Source organism: Chlorocebus sabaeus, chromosome 15 (genome assembly GCF_047675955.1).
Source record: "Chlorocebus sabaeus isolate Y175 chromosome 15, mChlSab1.0.hap1, whole genome shotgun sequence".
In the NCBI taxonomy this organism is placed as follows: domain Eukaryota; kingdom Metazoa; phylum Chordata; class Mammalia; order Primates; family Cercopithecidae; genus Chlorocebus; species Chlorocebus sabaeus.
Window position 1 is genome coordinate 59,128,693 of NC_132918.1, and position 21,395 is coordinate 59,150,087.

Sequence of the window (21,395 nt, forward strand, 5' to 3'; positions counted from 1 at the left end):
TTGGGAAAGAGAATAGTTTTACTTTAAATTAACCTAATAAAGTTGAGGGGGAGGAAAACAATAACGGCTTGGTTTACAAAAGCATTCCCACGAGTCTTGGTTTCAGATTCAAGGATAAAATGAGGCAGGGTATGAATTAATTAGCTTTGTTTTGCATGGAACATGAGCTGTTAAGAGTCCTTCCCGTGTGAGCACAGGTCAGCAAAGGTGCATGCTCCTGGGCCTCATCTCCAGATAAGACCGGGGTGGGCTGATTACTCGTGCTTCCCTCACTCTTCCTCAGCATCTGCTCATCAGGAGGCTCAGGCCAGCACACATTTTCAAGCCAGTTATCAGAAACAAAGAAGCACATATCCCCCAAACTTCTCTCTCCCCACTGAGATTCAAACCAGGAAAACTGGTATTACAGTAAATGTGCTGACAGGGCACCAGTCAGCAAGACTGAATCAGAAAAGCTTAAAATTGAGAAGACAAAAGCAGTGCTGAGTGTAGCCAGCCAGGGCAGGCATCTCTGTACTGCTCTCTGGTGCTCCTGGACAATGCTTAAATACTCTTTAAGGAGGAATTCACTTTTACATATCAGCTATTGTGAGATGATAGGGAAACCTAGGACTCAGTTTGCCCCTGCCTCTCCAGTTTACACTTACTATCATAGCTTAATTATTAACACTGTCCCATCTCACTTTCAAAAGTGTCCCAGTTTGGATAATATATTTTATGACCACTTGATGATAATAAATCATTTGCATAGCTAGTATTTACTAAGAGCTGATCACATGCCAGGCAATCATGAGATTGGTGCTACCAACACTATCATCATCATTATTATCATCACTAGGCAAAGATTACATGTCTCCTTAAGTGGCAAAGGAAGGGCTTAACACCTGACATTTGGATTCAGTCAGAGTACTAAACTACTTTTCCCTTACCTTTAAGCTACATTACCTCTGAGCTTTTCTTTTATAAACTTAATGAGAAAAAGATTCTTATCCCTTTATGAATGCCCCAGGTCTTCCCACTGACTTCCTGCTTGGTTGTCGTCAATTGAAGGGAAGAAACTGATTTTCAGGGGTTCTTGTTATATCTCAGGTATTATGTTATGTGAGGCCAGTCAACCCTGCTTGACAAATTGTGAATTAGGCTCTGGGAGCTCAACTAATTCACCAAAGAGTACACTGACAGTAAGCTGCAGAGCAAATTTTCAAACCTAAGTTGTTCTGATTTCAATACCTGCCTTCTCATTATACCACGTTGCTTACTAAACCACTTTTATTTTCTACAAGCTGGTGTAAATTTGAAAAGGTAGAGTAGCAATTTTTCCCAAATGCTGTCACTGTAAAACTGCCCACAGAGTAAGGATAAAAGTGTCCTTCCTCACAAGTTGATAAATTGACTCCTATATCTAAAATGTCTATTTTTCCCAGCTCAGGCAGACCTGTAACATCTATCTGCAAATGGACACTCCACAGAAATACTCTTGGACCACAATACTCTTAGACCCCATCTTTCCCTTGACATGGATCTATTGTTTATATGGCAGTTAAGGGTAACAATAATCTGAAAATAACTGACATGTATTCATTTATTCAATGTATAATGCATCTATGTAATGCTATCAATAATAATAAAAAGCTAATATACATGTATTCACTTATTCAAATAAATATGTATGGATTCTTTCATCCACTTATTGGCACTTACTATGTGCCAGACACTCTTCCAGGCACTGCAGATTCAGCGGTGAACAAAGGGGGCAAAGCCCTGCCTCCTGGAGCTTACCTATTCCTACATGATTCAATAACAGATAATAATGATCTCAGGAAAGAAAGCACACATAGGATAAGAAATAGAGGGTGGTGGGAAGGGAGTGGGTGCTAATTTCGGTAGGAATGTCAGGGAAGCCCTTTCTGAGCAGAGTCCAGAATAAAGTGTAAAAGTGTGGGCATGAATCATGCAAAGACATCTAGAAAAGCGTTCCAGGCAGAGGGAAGAGCAAGACTTCTTATATTCTGCCAGACCCTACACTGAAAGCTTTGTACCAATTATCTCATTTAATCCTCACAAACTCCCTGAGGGTAAGTGTCATTATTTCCTCATTTCGCTGCTAAGCATTTGAACCTTGAAGTAACTTGCTTAGGAGCACCCGGTTTTCTAATGAGTGAGGCATGAGTTAAACTCAGCCTTCTGGCTCTGAAACAATATCCCCACCTCAGCTACTAAACAGTTCCATGCCTTGGTCAGTCTGCAACAACCTCCTTGCCAGCACTTTTAACACAAGGTTTAGAGAATGGCTGATTGCTGAGAAACAACATCTGCAAAGCCTGCATCACCAATGGGTCCACAGGGATAGAGCGTTTAAATGGTTGGGTCCCCAGGTTCACCAGATACTGCACTCTAATAACTGCTGGAGTCTCTTGCTCCTATGACTCTCCTTCAGCTTTGTTAGAGGCCGTGGGACCAGCATCCCAGGCTCTTCCTGCAGACACCCAAGAAATTCCCCCATGATATCAGTTTAAGCCAAGCAAGAATTTTCCATCCCTCCATTGCATTATTTGTAGGAAATGGCTTTATTGTTTTTCTGTATGCAAAGATAATATAGGCTCATTGCAAAAACTATTTAGAAATAGAAAAAATAAAATCACCACCATTGAGAGATAACTAATAAAAAGCCTACCATTAAGAGATAACTACTAAACATCCTGATATCAGAATTCATGTAATGTGTTCCTTTACCATGGACATTAAGGCTGTTTCCAGGTTTTTAGAATTACAACATTTTTATGAGTATTATGTTATGTGTGTGTGTGTGTGTGTGTGTGTGTGTGTGTGTGTGTATCTTTATGCCCTCAGACACTGATTTTTTTTTAGAACGAATTAGTAACAGTGCAATATTTGAGCATTCATTTTAAGGTCCTTGCTATAAACTGCCAAATATCCCCAAAGAAAAAGTGTAGCATTACTTACACTGCCCCTTTCAGTGCACAAAAGTGCCTTTTCTCCTGCATTCTCAGTAATACCTCCAACTTTTCACTTCCTTCCTTTTAAAGCTTCTATCACCACAAAAACAAGGATACAGCCTCTGTCCTAGTTGAATGTCCCCCCACAGAGCCTTCGCTAGCCCCAGCCTGAGCAAAGAAGACAGAGAGGAGAGTGTGTCATCCCTCAGCTCCCCCTTGGCCTTGGGGGCTGGTCCCCTCAGAGGGTTTATTCAGAGGCTGAGGGTACACTGAAGACAGGAGACATCACTGTCGTTCTCAGCTTGGAAGACTGCCTCACTCTCACACCCTTTTATTTCTTTATATATTCCTCCATCAGCTCCTACCCTTCCAGTTATCATCTATACTTGGAGACTCTTAGCTCAGGACTCTTCTTTGAGCCCACACTCATGTATTCAGCATTCTCTAGATATTAATTCCACTTGTATGACTCACAGACATCTCACACTCAGCAGCCCAAAACCAAGCTCTTCATCTCCTCTTGCCCTCTGCACACCCCTTGCCATCTTCCCCTTCCTCTAATGTGTCCTGCTCACTCAGTAGCTCCTTCTTACTCCCAGGAGTCAGAGGTCCAGAGTCTAGGGGCTTTCCCTCGTGCCTCTCACTCATTCTCTACCCCACAGCCCATCAATCAGTCATGAAGGCCCATCAATTCAGTGTCTCAAATATCTCTACTATCTACCCCTTTTCATCCCTTCCACAACCAGGACTCCAGTCCAAGCTAATAGGTGACTATAATTATCTCTATGTGGGGATTTATTGAATAGGAGAGAAAAGAAGGAAAATAGCATTTCCAAAACATTTGTATATGCCTGATGCAGGGATCTTGTTAATGCTCATTAGATATACAATAAACCCGTGGAATAGAAAATATTACCATTTCACAGATGAGGAAACTGAGGCTCAGAGAGGTTAATCTGCCCAAGATTCCATACCAGGGAGAGTATTTGGAGCCTTATATGTGATGCTTGCTCTACCATTTTATAGCAAGAGTGAAGCTAGGGGGCTGGTTCAGTGGCCCTTGTAGTGGTTTGAGTAAGAGGGAAGTCTCCTCAATGGTAAGCTCCTTGAGGATAAAGAGTGAGTGTGAATCACTCTGTGTATCTCATAGGGTTTAGCTCAGGGCCTGATCAAGTCCTGCCTCTGTCATTTATCAGAGACAGGAGAGTTTAGCAGTTAAGAGAATGAACTCTGGAACTGGACTGTCTGGATTCAAACCCCAGCTCTGCTAATTACTGGCTATGGAACCTTGAGCAAGTTACTTACTCTTTTTGTAGTGGGCTAAACAGTGGCCCCCAAAAAGATATGTCCATGCCCTGAGTCCTAAATCCTGTGCATGTGAATTTATTTGAAAGAGCCTTTGCAGATCTAATTAAGTAAAGGATCTCAAGATGAGAAGGTCATCCTGGATTAACCAGGTGGGCCCCAATTCTAGTGACACAGAGGAGAGACAGAAGAGAAAAGGGCCACTTGAAGAAGGAGGTAGAGTGAGGCAGCCACAAGCTGAGGCGCTGCAGCAGCCACCAGATGCTAGAAGAGACAAGAAGCAGAATCTCCCCTAAAGCCTCTGGAGTGAGTGTGGCTCTTCTAATACGTTGATTTCAAACTTTTTCCCTCCAGAGCCATGAGCACATTTCTGTTGCTTTAAACCACAAAGTTTATGGTCATTTGTTATGGAGGCCCTAGCAAATGAATATATTTGGTCAATGAAAAGAGTCAAACTCTGTAAAATATTTGAAGGGATTTATTCTGAGCCAAACAACATGAGTGACCAATGGCCCAGGAAAACCTGAGAACATGAGCCCAAGGTGGTCAGGCTACAACATTTTAGGGAGACATAAGACATTAATCAATACATGTAAGATATACATCTTATCGGTTCAGTCTGGAAAGACGAGGCAACTGGAAGTGGGGTAGGGGGCATTCAGGTCATAGATAGATTCAAAAACTTTCTGGTTGGCAATGGGTTGAAACAGTATTGTCTAAAGACTTGGAATAAATAGAAAAGAATGCCTGGATTAAAGGTTGGTGAGGCCAAGGTTTTATGCAGATGAAGCGTCCAGGTAGCAGGCTGCAAAGAAAAGATGACACTTGTTTCTTATCAGACTTAAAGAGTCTTAAAGTCTGTGTTGATGTTAATGCTGGTCAGCTGGGTCTGAATGCCAACAGGGAGGAGGGTATAATGAGGCATGTCTGACTCCCCCTTCCTAAACTAGTTTTCTTAAGTTTGGAATACCCTTGGCCAAGGGGAGGAATCCATTCAGATGGTCAGGGAGGCTTAGAATTTCATTTTTTGGTTTACAATTCTGTATACCTCGATTTTCTCATCCATATGTAAGCTTATAATACTTACCTTGCAGAGCTGTCAAGAGAATTAAGTGAATCAATATACATAAGGCACTTTACAGCAGTAGCTGTCACATAATCAGTGATTTCAAAGTAGTGTTTATTATGACCCTTTAATAGCTGTGTGACCTTAGTTATTTTTGAGCCTGTGGTCTTTTTCCCTGTGAACAATAACAAAAATACTTAGCCTAACTGTATTATCTCAAAATGGGAGTTTGCTTCTTTCACTTAAAAATGGTCAAAGAATTCCTTCAAGCTTCTTCTGTCCCAGGAGCTGCTAACATTCAGGTGTCAAACCTCACTGAAGACAACTTACAACCCACCAAAGGCAGTGATTGAAAAGATACCACGTGCCCTTGACCCGACAAAATGCTCTGGCCGGGACATTAGGTGCTAGGGGATGTGAGTCCTTTTCTCTTTCTCCTGGCTGCCACCTGGTGTGGCTGGGGGAGGGAGATGAGAAGTAGAGGTGGGGGTGAAGTGAGGGGCAGATGGCCTCTGGCTAATAACTGAGCTGGGTCATTTGTAATGCTGACAAGGCATTACCCAAGAGATGAAGCAAAGGTGTATAATTAATACACAAGCAGTCCTTAAATCTCTCTCTGAAACCCTCCCTCCATTCCTTCCCTTGCTAATGAAGTCAGAGACAGGGTAAAAGCCTGTAATTACACTTGAAGTAATTAGAACGTTGTGAAATAGAAAGCTTAAGATGGGAAGCCCAAACTAATAGAATACCTATTGCTCTTGTTATTCTGACTCAGCCTGCCTAGGGTGGTGCTTTTGTAGGTCTCCACTGGGGAGCTGAAGACTGTACTGAATTTACATAAAATGTAGACACACATGCACATCACCCTTTCTGTCCCCAGAGTGACCAAGAAAGCATCAGCATTGTGCCTTCCTCTGTTTCTACAACTTTTACCTATTAATGAAAGTCCAAATCAGCAGAACAGATTAATTTAAAAGCCCTTCCAAAGATATTTAAAAATCTGAGCATTTTATATTCAAACTGTTTTTCTACATGCAATTCTCCCTTTCTAGCTCAGTGCTTCTCAACATCAGTGTGCCTGCAGAGCACCTGTGGGTCTCCTTAAAATGCAGATTTGGATTCAGTGGGTCTGGGGTGGGGCTGAGAGTCTGCATTCCTAACAAGCTCCCCAGCCTTGCTGCTGCTGTTGGAGGGGACCGGATGGGGGAGTGGTACACAATGCGAGTAGCAAGGATAAAGTCCTTCTTGGTTCCACAAGTGACTTCACTTACCTCCTACCACAGCAATGATTCCAAACTTCTCATGTAGAGCTTGAAAAATGAATAAAAATTTTCGATTGAAGGGAGAGAAGAGAAAGTGAGGAGGAAGAGTGGAGGAAGAAGGGAAAAGTGGGCAGGAAAGGAGGAGGGGAGGGAGGGAGGGAGGGAGAGAATGTGTGTGAGTTCATGTATGCACATGATCCAGTGTCTCTTCTTATAAGGACACCAGTCCTATCAGATTGGGGCCCTATCCTTATGACCTCATTTGACCTTAATTATCTCCTTAAAGGTTTTATCTCCAAATACAGTGACTCTGGGGGTTACAGCTTCAATATGGGATACACAATTTCATCCATAACACTAACTGACCTTAGATGAACTCCTTGATTTCTCTAAGACTTGATTCCTTCATCCCAATTGCTTAGAGACAAGAAAGAGTTTGATCATTAAATGACAAGAAATGAATTCATCTAATTAGCATTAAGTGTTCCACATATCGGAGGGGCGGAGCAAGATGGCCGAATAGGAACAGCTCCAGTCTCCAACTCCCAGCGCGAGCGACACAGAAGACCGGCGATTTCTGCATTTTCAACTGAGGTACTGGGTTCATCTCACTGGGGAGTGCCAGACGATCGGTGCTGGTCAGCTGCTGCAGCCCGACCAGCGAGAGCTGAAGCAGGGCGAGGCATTGCCTCACCTGGAAAGCGCAAGGGGGAAGGGAATCCCTTTTCCTAGCCAGGGGAACTGAGACACACAACACCTGGAAAATCGGGTAACTCCCACCCCAATACTGCGCTTTAAGCAGACAGGCACACCAGGAGATCATATCCCACACCTGGCCGGGAGTGTCCCACACCCACGGAGCCTCCCTCATTGCTAGCACAGCAGTCTGTGATCTACCGGCAAGGCAGCAGCGAGGCTGGGGGAGGGGCGTCCGCCATTGCTGAGGCTTAAGTAGGTAAACAAAGCTGCTGGGAAGCTCCAACTGGGTGGAGCTCACAGCAGCTCAAGGAAACCTGCCTGTCTCTGTAGACTCCACCTCTGGGGACAGGGCACAGTAAATAATAACAAACGCAGCAGCTCTGCAGACGCAAACGACTCTGTCTGACAGCTTTGAAGAGAGCAGTGGATCTCCCAACACGGAGGTTGAGATCTGAGAAGGGACAGACTCCCTGCTCAAGTGGGTCCCTGACCCCTGAGTAGCCTAACTGGGAGACATCCCCCACTAGGGGCAGTCTGACACCCCACACCTCACAGGGTGGAGTACACCCCTGAGAGGAAGATTCCAAAGCAAGAATCAGACAGGTACACTCGCTGTTCAGAAATATTCTATCTTCTGCAGCCTCTGCTGCTGATACCCAGGCAAACAGGGTCTGGAGTGGACCTCAAGCAATCTCCTACAGCTACAACCTACAGCTGAGGATCCTGACTGTTAGAAGGAAAGCTATCAAACAGGAAGGACACCTACACCAAAACCCCATCAGTACATCACCATCATCAAAGACCAGAGGCAGATAAAACCACAAAGATGGGGAAAAAGCAGGGCAGAAAAGCTGGAAATTCAAAAAATAAGAGTGCATCTCCCCCGGCAAAGGAGCGCAGCTCATCGCCAGCAACGGATCAAAGCTGGACGGAGAATGACTTCGACGAGATGAGAGAAGAAGGCTTCAGTCCATCAAATTTCTCAGAGCTAAAGGAGGAATTACGTACCCAGCGCAAAGAAACTAAAAATCTTGAAAAAAAAGTGGAAGAATTGATGGCTAGAGTAATTAATGCAGAGAAGCTCACAAACGAAATGAAAGAGACGAAAACCATGGCACGAGAAATACGTGACAAATGCACAAGCTTCAGTAACCGTCTCGATCAACTGGAAGAAAGAATGTCAGCGATGGAGGATCAAATGAATGAAATGAAGCGAGAAGAGAAACCAAAAGAAAAAAGAAGAAAAAGAAATGAACAAAGCCTGCAAGAAGTATGGGATTATGTAAAAAGACCAAATCTACGTCTGATTGGAGTGCCTGAAAGTGAGGGGGAAAATGGAACCAAGTTGGAAAACACTCTTCAGGATATCATCCAGGAGAACTTCCCCAACCTAGTAGGGCAGGCCAACATTCAAATCCAGGAAATACAGAGAACGCCACAAAGATACTCCTCGAGAAGAGCAACTCCAAGACACATAATTGCCAGATTCACCAAAGTTGAAATGAAGGAAAAAATCTTAAGGGCAGCCAGAGAGAAAGGTCGGGTTACCCACAAAGGGAAGCCCATCAGACTAACAGCAGATCTCTCGGCAGAAACTCTTCAAGCCAGAAGAGAGTGGGGGCCAATATTCAACATTCTTAAAGAAAAGAATTTTAAACCCAGAATTTTATATCCAGCCAAACTAAGTTTCATAAGTGAAGGAGAAATAAAATCCTTTACAGATAAGCAAATGCTTAGAGATTTTGTCACCACTAGGCCTGCCTTACAAGAGACCCTGAAGGAAGCACTAAACATGGAAAGGAACAACCGGTACCAGCCATTGCAAAAACATGCCAAAATGTAAAGACCATCAAGGCTAGGAAGAAACTGCATCAACTAACGAGCAAAATAACCAGTTAATATCATAATGGCAGGATCAAGTTCACACATAACAATCTTAACCTTAAATGTAAATGGACTAAATGCTCCAATTAAAAGACACAGACTGGCAAACTGGATAAAGAGTCAAGATCCATCAGTCTGCTGTATTCAGGAGACCCATCTCACACGCAGAGACATACATAGGCTCAAAATAAAGGGATGGAGGAAGATTTACCAAGCAAATGGAGAACACAAAAAAGCAGGGGTTGCAATACTAGTCTCTGATAAAACAGACTTTAAACCATCAAAGATCAAAAGAGACAAAGAAGGCCATTACATAATGGTAAAGGGATCAATTCAACAGGAAGAGCTAACTATCCTAAATATATATGCACCCAATACAGGAGCACCCAGATTCATAAAGCAAGTCCTTAGAGACTTACAAAGAGACTTAGACTCCCATACAATAATCATGGGAGACTTCAACACTCCACTGTCAACATTAGACAGATCAACGAGACAGAAAGTTAACAAGGATATCCAGGAATTGAACTCATCTCTGCAGCAAGCAGACCTAATAGACATCTATAGAACTCTCCACCCCAAATCAACAGAATATACATTCTTCTCAGCACCACATCATACTTACTCCAAAATTGACCACGTAATTGGAAGTAAAGCACTCCTCAGCAAATGTACAAGAACAGAAATTATAACAAACTGTCTCTCAGACCACAGTGCAATCAAATTAGAACTCAGGACTAAGAAACTCAATCAAAACCGCTCAACTACATGGAAACTGAACAACCTGCTCCTGAATGACTACTGGGTACATAACGAAATGAAGGCAGAAATAAAGATGTTCTTGGAAACCAATGAGAACAAAGATACAACATACCAGAATCTCTGGGACACATTTAAAGCAGTGTGTAGAGGGAAATTTATACCACTAAATGCCCACAAGAGAAAGCAGGAAAGATCTAAAATTGACACTCTAACATCGCAATTAAAAGAACTAGAGAAGCAAGAGCAAACACATTCGAAAGCTAGCAGAAGGCAAGAAATAACTAAGATCAGAGCAGAACTGAAGGAGATAGAGACACAAAAAACCCTCCAAAAAATCAATGAATCCAGGAGTTGGTTTTTTGAAAAGATCAACAAAATTGACAGACCACTAGCAAGACTAATAAAGAAGAAAAGAGAGAAGAATCAAATCGACGCAATTAAAAATGATAAAGGGGATATCACCACCGACCCCACAGAAATACAAACTACCATCAGAGAATACTATAAACACCTCTACGCAAATAAACTGGAAAATCTAGAAGAAATGGATAATTTCCTGGACACTTACACTCTTCCAAGACTAAACCAGGAAGAAGTTGAATCCCTGAATAGACCAATAGTAGGCTCTGAAATTGAGGCAATAATTAATAGCCTACCAACCAAAAAAAGTCCAGGACCAGATGGATTCACAGCTGAATTCTACCAGAGGTACAAGGAGGAGCTGGTACCATTCCTTCTGAAACTATTCCAATCAATAGAAAAAGAGGGAATCCTCCCGAACTCATTTTATGAGGCCAACATCATCCTGATACCAAAGCCTGGCAGAGACACAACAAAAAAAGAGAATTTTAGACCAATATCCCTGATGAACATCGATGCAAAAATCCTCAATAAAATACTGGCAAACCGGATTCAGCAGCACATCAAAAAGCTTATCCACCATGATCAAGTGGGCTTCATCCCTGGGATGCAAGGCTGGTTCAACATTCGCAAATCAATAAACATAATCCAGCATATAAACAGAACCAAAGACAAGAACCACATCATTATCTCAATAGATGCAGAAAAGGCTTTTGACAAAATTCAACAGCCCTTCATGCTAAAAACGCTCAATAAATTCGGTATTGATGGAACGTACCTCAAAATCATAAGAGCTATTTATGACAAACCCACAGCCAATATCATACTGAATGGGCAAAAACTGGAAAAATTCCCTTTGAAAACTGGCACAAGACAGGGATGCCCTCTCTCACCACTCCTATTCAACATAGTGTTGGAAGTTCTGGCTAGGGCAATCAGGCAAGAGAAAGAAATCAAGGGGATTCAGTTAGGAAAAGAAGAAGTCAAATTGTCCCTGTTTGCAGACGACATGATTGTATATTTAGAAAACCCCATTGTCTCAGCCCAAAATCTCCTTAAGCTGATCAGCAACTTCAGCAAAGTCTCAGGATACAAAATTAATGTGCAAAAATCACAAGCATTCTTATACACCAGTGACAGTCAAACAGAGAGCCAAATCAGGAATGAACTTCCATTCACAATTGCTTCAAAGAGAATAAAATACCTAGGAATCCAACTTACAAGGGATGTAAAGGACCTCTTCAAGGAGAACTACAAACCACTGCTCAGTGAAATCAAAGAGGACACAAACAAATGGAAGAACATACCATGCTCATGGATAGGAAGAATCAATATCGTGAAAATGGCCATACTGCCCAAGGTAATTTATAGATTCAATGCCATCCCCATCAAGCTACCAATGAGCTTCTTCACAGAATTGGAAAAAACTGCTTTAAAGTTCATATGGAACCAAAAAAGAGCCCGCATCTCCAAGACAATCCTAAGTCAAAAGAACAAAGCTGGAGGCATCACGCTACCTGACTTCAAACTATACTACAAGGCTACAGTAACCAAAACAGCATGGTACTGGTACCAAAACAGAGATATAGACCAATGGAACAGAACAGAGCCCTCAGAAATAATACCACACATCTACAGCCATCTGAGCTTTGACAAACCTGAGAGAAACAAGAAATGGGGAAAGGATTCCCTATTTAATAAATGGTGCTGGGAAAACTGGCTAGCCATAAGTAGAAAGCTGAAACTGGATCCTTTCCTTACTCCTTATACGAAAATTAATTCAAGATGGATTAGAGACTTAAATGTTAGACCTAATACCATAAAAATCCTAGAGGAAAACCTAGCTAGTACCATTCAGGACATAGGCATGGGCAAAGACTTCATGTCTAAAACACCAAAAGCAACGGCAGCAAAAGCCAAAATTGACAAATGGGATCTCATCAAACTAAAGAGCTTCTGCACAGCAAAAGAAACTACCATCAGAGTGAGCAGGCAACCTACAGAATGGGAGAAAATTTTTGCAATCTACTCATCTGACAAAGGGCTAATATCCAGAACCTACAAAGAACTCAAACAAATTTACAAGAAAAAAACAAACAACCCCATCCAAAAGTGGGCAAAGGATATGAACAGACATTTCTCAAAAGAAGACATTCATACAGCCAACAGACACATGAAAAAATGCTCATCATCACTGGCCATCAGAGAAATGCAAATCAAAACCACAATGAGATACCATCTCACACCAGTTAGAATGGCGATCATTCAAAAGTCAGGAAACAACAGGTGCTGGAGAGGATGTGGAGAAATAGGAACACTTTTACACTGTTGGTGGGAGTGTAAACTAGTCCAACCATTATGGAAAACAGTATGGCGATTCCTCAAGGATCTAGAACTAGATGTACCATATGACCCAGCCATCCCATTACTGGGTATATACCCAAAGGATTATAAATTATGCTGCTATAAGGACACATGCACACGTATGTTTATTGCAGCACTATTCACAATAGCAAAGACTTGGAATCAACCCAAATGTCCATCAGTGACAGATTGGATTAAGAAAATGTGGCACATATACACCATGGAATACTATGCAGCCATAAAAAAGGATGAGTTTGTGTCCTTTGTAGGGACATGGATGCAGCTGGAAACCATTATTCTTAGCAAACTATCACAAGAACAGAAAACCAAACACCGCATGTTCTCACTCGTAGGTGGGAACTGAACAATGAGATCACTTGGACTCGGGAAGGGGAACATCACACACCGGGGCCTATCATGGGGAGGGGGGAGGGGGAAGGGATTGCATTGGGCGTTATACCTGATGTAAATGACGAGTTGATGGGTGCAGCACACCAACATGGCACAAGTATACATATGTAGCAAACCTGCACGTTGTGCACATGTACCCTACAACTTGAAGTTTAATAATAAATAAATTAAAAAAAAAAAAAAAAAGTGTTCCACATATCATCTGTCACAGAATAAGTGTCTTGGTTGTGTTCCTCCAGACATTGTCAAGCATTGGAGGCTAAGTAGATTATTCGTGAGGTGAAGGAAACAGCAGGAGAGAAAAAGAGAAATGACATAGCAAAGAGAAAACAGTCAATAAAATAACGGGTGCATTAGCTAACAAATCACCACTGGGAGAAACTGGAGCTTCGTTTCACTGGGACAAGTCAGGCACCCATGTTGAACAAACACCCAGTGTCAGCCCTCACTACTGAGGGAAAAGAGCCGAGATATTTATGTACCAATGAACAATCAGTCGCTGGTTGAGATCTGCTCCCAAGGGATGCCTACCTCCCCACTTCCATCTTGCTGTGCTTGTGGATGGTAGCCATGGATACCAGAGGAAACTTTCAGGCAAAGAGATGCCTGAATTGGCTGTTGGAAGTCCTACAAGCTCTGCAAGAGGGAGGCCTGGGCAGTTCTGGGCAGGTTTACCTTGCCTGCTGTACAGTGAGACCAGGAAACCTTAGTTCTCTGTAGTGATTGGTCCTAGTAATTGTACTAGTAGTTTGCAAAACACTAGAGAGACTCCTGTACCAAAGAATTCTAGGGCCAAACAAGTGTAAGAGTGCTTGTTTCATGGGATTCACAACTAAAGCTCTGCTGAAGTCCTGTAGTTGAAATGTTCAACTTTGTATAATTCTATAATTTCCAAACTTATTTACACAAACACTTTTTCATATAATATGTATTTACCTTTTAAGGAATAAAACTTGTGTAATGCATGTTTTGGGGCTATCAAATTAAGGCTAGTAGAGATTTCACTACATTGTAAGATGTTTTTAATCTGTTTCTCTTCACCATTGTAGCCTGTGAACAGTAACTGCCACCTAGAAAGTATTCAATAAATATTTGTCATTGTAACTATTTTAAAGAATATCAAAAAATAATTCTGAAAATATTTTCAATAAAAGCAGCCTCATGAAAAATGACCATCTAGTTCCCAAAATGACTGTTTTGAAAGACTTTGGAATAAAGTTCAGCTGAATATAAACTTGTTGAAATACCAGTTTTTTATTCTCCTTGCTTTGTTCCCATTCACTTAATGAAACTGTGCATTTTTCTAAAATTGAAGACCCATGCTGTTAGAAGGCATTGTCCACTCTACTAGAGAAGAAGCACTTCTCCCCAGATCCACGTGTGGATGCAGATAAGAAGCCTAATGATACTAAGGTCTCTCTGGTCCAACCTTGCTAAAAAGAGTATTGCAACTTCTATTTCCTCCCTCTACACGTCACCCTTTGTTGAATACCAAAGTTTGCAGCTGTGACCCCATCATAGAGTGTAAAGAATCAAATTAAGGAACTTTTGACAGATGCATCCCTTTTAACCTTGATGTCAGGCACAATTTGCTATTCGTTGGCCTCAAATGTCAGCTGAAGCCAGGGTGAGAGTCCTTGTGAGTCTGACTTTCTCATCTTCTGTCAAGACCTAAAGCGTTTTTGAGCTGGGTGCAGTTGCTACAGCTGCAACAAAGTATACATGATAAGTGGGATTTGCAACAAATAGGCTTTCCTCTACAGATCACTGCTGCAGCTGGGCTTCCCTGCTATTTTTGCCCAACTGTCCTGAGAATGGCAACATCAATGGAAACTCATTGCTTGACCACCATTATTCCAATGAAAAATTTGAAACCCTGATTATTACTCATTCCTTGGAGCTGAGACAGAAACCTCGAGGCTGTAAAACAAGTTCTTTTTCTTTTTTTTCTTTTTCAGTTAACCACTTGTTATACCCAAATGCCCATTTCCTAAGAAGGGATATTTCCTGGGAAATTGCTTATCTTCCTAGCATTTGCAAAAGGCAAAAGCTGGCATCTAGTAGCATTTTCTTCATTCCCTGCAAATGGAAACATTGGTATTTCTAGATAAGTTAAGAATGAGGAGAGGGAACTATGGCCATCCAGGTTCTCTTGGGATAAGTTTCCTTTACTCTTCCTTGAATAAAGATAATGTGAATCTTGTAAGATACTGTCTGTAAAAAATGGTCTACCCACACCTGCTAATGCAATGAGTGGGCTATTATAGTGCTGAGATGTTTGTTGGGGTCTCCTGACATCAGGGGAGTAGGTGACCAACGTGGATGAAACACAATGACAATGGACATTAGTATTTCTGAGACTAGATTTGTTTGGGAAATGGGATATGTTGCCTTTCTTTAGTCAGATGTTGACCTGGCTACTGCTTACAGATGACCCTTGTTTTGTCATTTACACATGTGTCTTCCCCACTTCCCTTGCTGGAAAAAAACCTGCAGAGAAACTAAACTCCATGAGGTTAGACATTGTGTCCGATTTTACTTACCACCCTATTCTTAGTGCCTACCACCAAGTCTAGCATACAGTGGGGGCCAAATCAATATTTGTAGAATGAATAAAGCATCTCCAAGATAATATGTACTTTTTAAGTGGGAGTTTCCATTGCTACATTGCTATCATTGTTGTCATCATCATCACAATCATGATCATGATCATCGTCATCACCAGGTGACATTTTTACAGAAATATTTTCTCTTCAGATTATAGCAGACTGAACATCAAGATCCTTAAATCTGCTTGTCCTAGGGAAGTTCTCTGGACTTCTTGCATTTGGCACTAGTAGTGACTTGGTATTTTCATTGCTGTAACACAGAGACAAAAATATATGAAGATTTCAAAGAATGAGTTTACCTCCTGGCCTTTCATGGTGATCTCTTTTCCTGTCTTTCTGTGAATAATATATGTATAGTATCATTGCTCTGCTAATAAAAAATTACTTCAAAACTTGAGAGCTTAAAAACCCAAACATTTATTATCTCAGTTGCTGTATGTCAGGGATCAGGGTACAGCTTTTCTGGGTCCTCTTCATATATTTTTGTCTCTGTGTTACAGTAATGAAAACACCAAGTCTCTACTAGTGCCAAATGCAAGGGTCTCTCATGAAGCTGCATTCAAGGTGCAGTTATCTCAAGTCTCAACTTAGAGGAGAATCTTCTTGCAGGTTTATGCTTCTGGCTCTTAGCCAGAAACTTCAGTTTTTTGCTACATGGGTCTGCCTATAGGACTACTCACCATCTGTCAGCTAGCTTCCTCCAGAGTAAAGGCTCTGAGAGAGAGAAAGAATGAGAGATAGTGGTAAGATATAAGATATCGTCTCATATAAGATATAAGAGATAAGAAGTCACAGTCATTTTGTAACCTATTCTCAGAAGTGATATCCCATCACTTTTGTATATTCTATTTTTTAGAAGCAAGTCCACTGGGTCCATCCCACACTTGAGGAGAGAATATTACACAATACCATGAATATTACAAAGCTAGGATCATTGTGGACCATGTTAAATAGAAGCTTCCAGCCACAATGGATGATGTTGTTCCCTGTAAGCATAAGTGTAGCTTTAACTTGGTTCTTTTCACCCTTTTCTTCTTTGAGAATCATGGGTTTCCAAACAATCATGGCTTCAATGCCTTGTCAAACTTCTCTTTCAAAAAAGGAAGAAAGAGGAAAAACAGAATGGGGCAAGTTCTGCTAGGAATAGCTTTCAATATGATGATGATTTTAGTTGTCATTGCACAGGTGCATTGCCATTGAATCATGAAGAGAACCCCAATTACTCCTATTAGCTTGTTTGAGCATCAGTTTTCTGATGACTTACTTTATGGCTTCCTAATGAATATGTTAAAACTAGAACTCTAGAGGTTATACTTAGCCCTTTAGTTCCTTTCCCTCCCTGCACCCCATCTCCCACTTTGCCTGGAGGCTTAATGATATATTTGAGATCATTTTGAAACTTCATCTGGTTTGTCTCAACATACATGTTCAAAGTTGTCTAATTTTAATGTAAATCCTTCATCAACAATTAAGTCACCTCCCAATTGACTGTATTATCTGTAATTATTCTTCACTCACTAACTCTCTCATATCACACACCATAAGAAGAAAGAGAAAAGGGAATAACCTATATTAGGAGAGGCTCACTGACAAACCTTGAAATATAAATTGACACGAATGTGAATGCAGAGTTTTGTAAAAAAAAATTTTTTTAAATAGATCTGCAGTTAAATGACTAGTATCTCTACCTTTTGTTTCCGTTTGTGCAGATTGTTTCCCAGAGAAAGCTATCCAAATCCTTGCTGAAGCATGGGAACACAGCAGGGAAATCGTCCATCACGGTAAGCAAGGCCTCCCTAAGCAGCTGTCTGCCCAAGTGGAGAGCCTGGGCGGACTGGCCAGCCAAAACCGGACACTTGGGAAGCAGACTTTGTAACATTGGGAGTTGGCGCCACAACTACTGAACTATTGAAATCACTCCCTTATTTTTCTTTCTGTTTTCTGACAATACAATTTTGATCCTTCTAATTCTAGGAAAAATAAATAAGGAAAGGCATTTGAAAGCAAGGTTATTTAATTCTAGTAAGCACTTCTGCAATTGCAAGATAGATTTTAGTGGAGGAGAAAGATGTCGTTGTTGAGCACAGTGAGATTATGGAATTGTTTAGCATTTTCACACCATCAAAGCTACAAAGCTACCTGTCCTTGTCTCTCATTTCTTTTGAGAATTCAAATTTTGCTTTGATAGCATTTTCTTCAAGGTTTGATTTGTTGCCTAAGAAACAAAGAGCTCAGCATTTAGCACTCCTCTTTGATATAATAGTTTGGAGGTTTACTGTGTGATTCAGTAGCCACTAGCCACATGTGGTTATTTAAATTTTAATAAAACTATTTAAAATTAAAGTAAATATTCAGTTCCTTAATCACACTGGCCACATATCCAGTACTCAGTAGTTACAAGTGGTTAGCAGCTACCATATGGGACAGTGTAGATTATAAAACATTTCTATAATTGCAGAATGTTCTATCGGGTAATGTGAGACGTATTTCTAAATAAGAGCTTACATTTTCAAATGGAATGCCTGGTATTGGAAACTTTGACATCTTCTGTTAGAGACCTTGAAAAAGGTAGAGAATGTGGTCCAACCATTTGGACGTATGGAGCAAAACACAAACAAACACACACACACAAAAAAAGACAAGCAAAAGAAACAAGGTAGAAAAAACTACAAGGAAATTCTGAATTGCTAGAGAGGCAAATGGCCAGGAAGCAAACCTCTTGAGTTCTTTTGAACATTCCTTTTTAAGTAGAGAGAAACCAATTTTTTTTTGAGATGGTGTCTCGCCCTGTCACCCAGGCTGGAGTGCAATGGCACAATCTTGGCTCACTACAATCTCCACCTCCTGGGTTCAAATGATTCTCCTGCCTCAGCCTCCCAAATAGCTGGGATTACAGGCACCTGCCACCACACCCAGCTAATTTTTGTAGTTTTAGTAGAGATGGGGTTTCACTATGTTGGCCAGGCTGGTCTCCAACTCCTGACCTTGTGATCCACCTGCCTTGGCTTCCCAAAGTGCTGGGATTACAGGTATGAGCCACCACACCCAGCCCTGATTTTTTTTTTTTTTTTTTTAAAGCACAGGAAAAAATTCAAAAGAGCTATCAGTGAAAGTCATGGCCATTCTCACAAGAACTTACCTTAGTTTATCACTTGAATATTTTAAATGACACTGTCATGTTAAAGCTTTTTCTTGACTGCCATCTTCAATCCTGAATCAAAGTGTTCTTTGAAGACACTGATGGTGCTCTGAAAAGCCGTGGACCCACAGGTTCACTCCCAAAGCCCACAAACCCAGTAGATCCAGGTATGAATTTGCTATGGTTCTTTCTCAAAAGAACAAAATCTCATCTTGCCATATTTTCTCTGAGATATCCTGAGATTTCCTTTCTCCACACATCCCAGAAAAGTTTGATCTTTTTCTTAATTTTAAGTATTTAAATACTCCTCAACTTTGGGTCTTTAGATCAAAACATTGGCTTTAGTAGCTTCTAGAAAACACTTGAAAAGGTACATGAAATTTTCTAGGTCTATGCAGTTGGGGAAAATCACAACTTTCATCAGTTCTCCAAAGGAGTCTGTGACCACAAAATACTTAAGGGTCAGTAATCAAATGAAATATAAGAGGCGTTAAGGTGGTAAGGGACAAAAGAGGACCAAATGAAAAATACAAATATGATAGTTATTGGGTTATCAACCAGTTCTGGAATTTTTTCTATATACCTGGACTCACGTTCTCTACTCTCAGTTGTTCACACATTTTTGGGTCTATTTGTCTTAAGGCAGCCATCTTAGCTTTAAGATTAAGTGTAAATAATTTAAATTTTCCAAAATATTTGGAATACTACCAGTGCCTATTGAGAGCATATGGACCCAACTCATAATGGAATTGTTGAGCCCAGATAGAAAAGAGGTAAAATTGAATTAATAGTGTCTTGACATAAGCAATTTGATAAGTGTATCCATGTGCTGTGGCCACAGAGTACATGGTAAATCCTAGCATTATTTATAAAGGTTTTAACTTGTCTGCAACTTGACTGGCTTCTAGATTTTTGTTGCTTTTGCTGTCATTATTTCTCTCCTAACTTTCTCCACCGATTTCTGCTCCAAGGCTTTGTTGAGAGTCACTAACTATTATGTATTGGAAAATGACCTGTTGTGAGAAAGCCTTTTGGACAATAATTTCTTCACCTATGCAAAAATCTTTGTCAGGAATGGTCTGTACTTGGGTGTTAGGGCTTAGATCCTTACATATACACACATCTTCATCTCAGAAAACCCAGGGACAGTCTTCTGAAAAATAAGAATTAGAAAAATTTGACATGGAAACTAGTTTATTCCACCATTTCTTGTTGGTCTCACTCAAAACAGTAAAGAAATATTGCTGTTTATCCTTTTCGATAATTTACCAAAGGGAGACATTGTAGTTATAGAAATACTATCCAATGCCATGTGACTTTCAAAGAAAGAAACTCTTCCAAACTGCTCTTCTATTTCTTCCTCCAGCTTGGGTCCCACCTCTTAGGTTCTCATGCTCAGCATAAATGATGTCTAGTTATTCACCATTGTCTATTCCAGGGAGTTCCCTTGAATGCCTAGAATTGCTGTGCTATAGTCACTAGGGTTGTGGAAAAACTCCTTGCCCAACATTTGTCTTTGTTGAGTTTTGAACCAAACAGGAACTAAATTTGCACATGGGTTCTGGAGCTAAGGAGTTCACCCTCTACTGCAGCTGATGTGTGCTTTTTTCCTTTAGGTGATTGCTGAAGAATTATCTGGCAATGACGACTATGTTGAGCTTGCATTCAATGCACGGAAATTGGATGACAAGGTAAAGTGTTTGGCATTAACCTTATTGAAGGAAGTAATAAAGCTAGCACACAGTTTAATCAGATTTCTCCCTGCAGCTATTTTTCCCTTTCCACTCACATTATCAAACAGATCCCAAAATTCAGAGAGGTCTGCAAAGTAAGGTTTCCCCCACATTAAGAAGTGATTTATGAGACGGGGAAGGGACTATAATTAAAACAGGACAATTCTATGACACTAAGACTTTCCAAATGCCACAGGTGAGATGTGCACAGGTAAATATGATCTAACCCCATTTCTAGGGACATTCTAAGGGAGAGGAGAAGATGCAAAACGGAAGAAAAATGACATTTATTAAGCACCTATGTTTGCCAAGTACAGGTTTAAGAGCTTTTCATGTGGTATCACATTTATTCATTTGTACAATTCCTATTTATTGGGTATTAATACTCAGCCTATTTATGCATTCACTCATTCACTCTTTTATTTGTTAATTTGTTCACTCATTCATCATTCATTTTCCTAACCTTTTTTGGGTGTTTGTTATGCATGACGTGGTGGAAAAAAAAGATATATCAAAAATAGGCATTCCATTCTCACATCTGCAACCTGGAATTCATCACTGAAGTAAAACATACATCTAAAAAACAAATGGTATAGTAATACTATATCCATAATAGAATGTGATAAGTGATATATAATAGTGTGTCCTGGTAAGGCCAACTTATTCTACCTGGGGACATCAGGAAATACTTTATCCTTATAAACTAATTATATTTGGATTTTAAAAGTGTCTTGAGTAGCTTATGTGAAACCATCACAGACTGCTACATTTTTAACATTAGCATGAACTAGATGCTGGGAACTGCAGTGTGTATTGATGTCAGTTGGGAGCAAGCTTTTAACTT

The 21,395-nt window shown here is 40.7% G+C and overlaps 1 protein-coding gene across 4 annotated transcripts in view; it reads left to right on the plus strand.

The window, feature by feature from the left end:
- Positions 1-21,395, plus strand: part of CPNE4 (copine 4) — a 525,340-nt gene that overhangs the window by 335,170 nt on the left and 168,775 nt on the right. For all 4 annotated transcript variants that reach the window (XM_008009121.3, XM_073023607.1, XM_073023606.1 and 1 more), the window contains exons 4-5: positions 17,389-17,460; positions 20,435-20,509. In XM_008009121.3, coding sequence (XP_008007312.1) covers positions 17,389-17,460; positions 20,435-20,509 — 147 coding nt within the window. The remainder of the gene's footprint in view (positions 1-17,388; positions 17,461-20,434; positions 20,510-21,395) is intronic.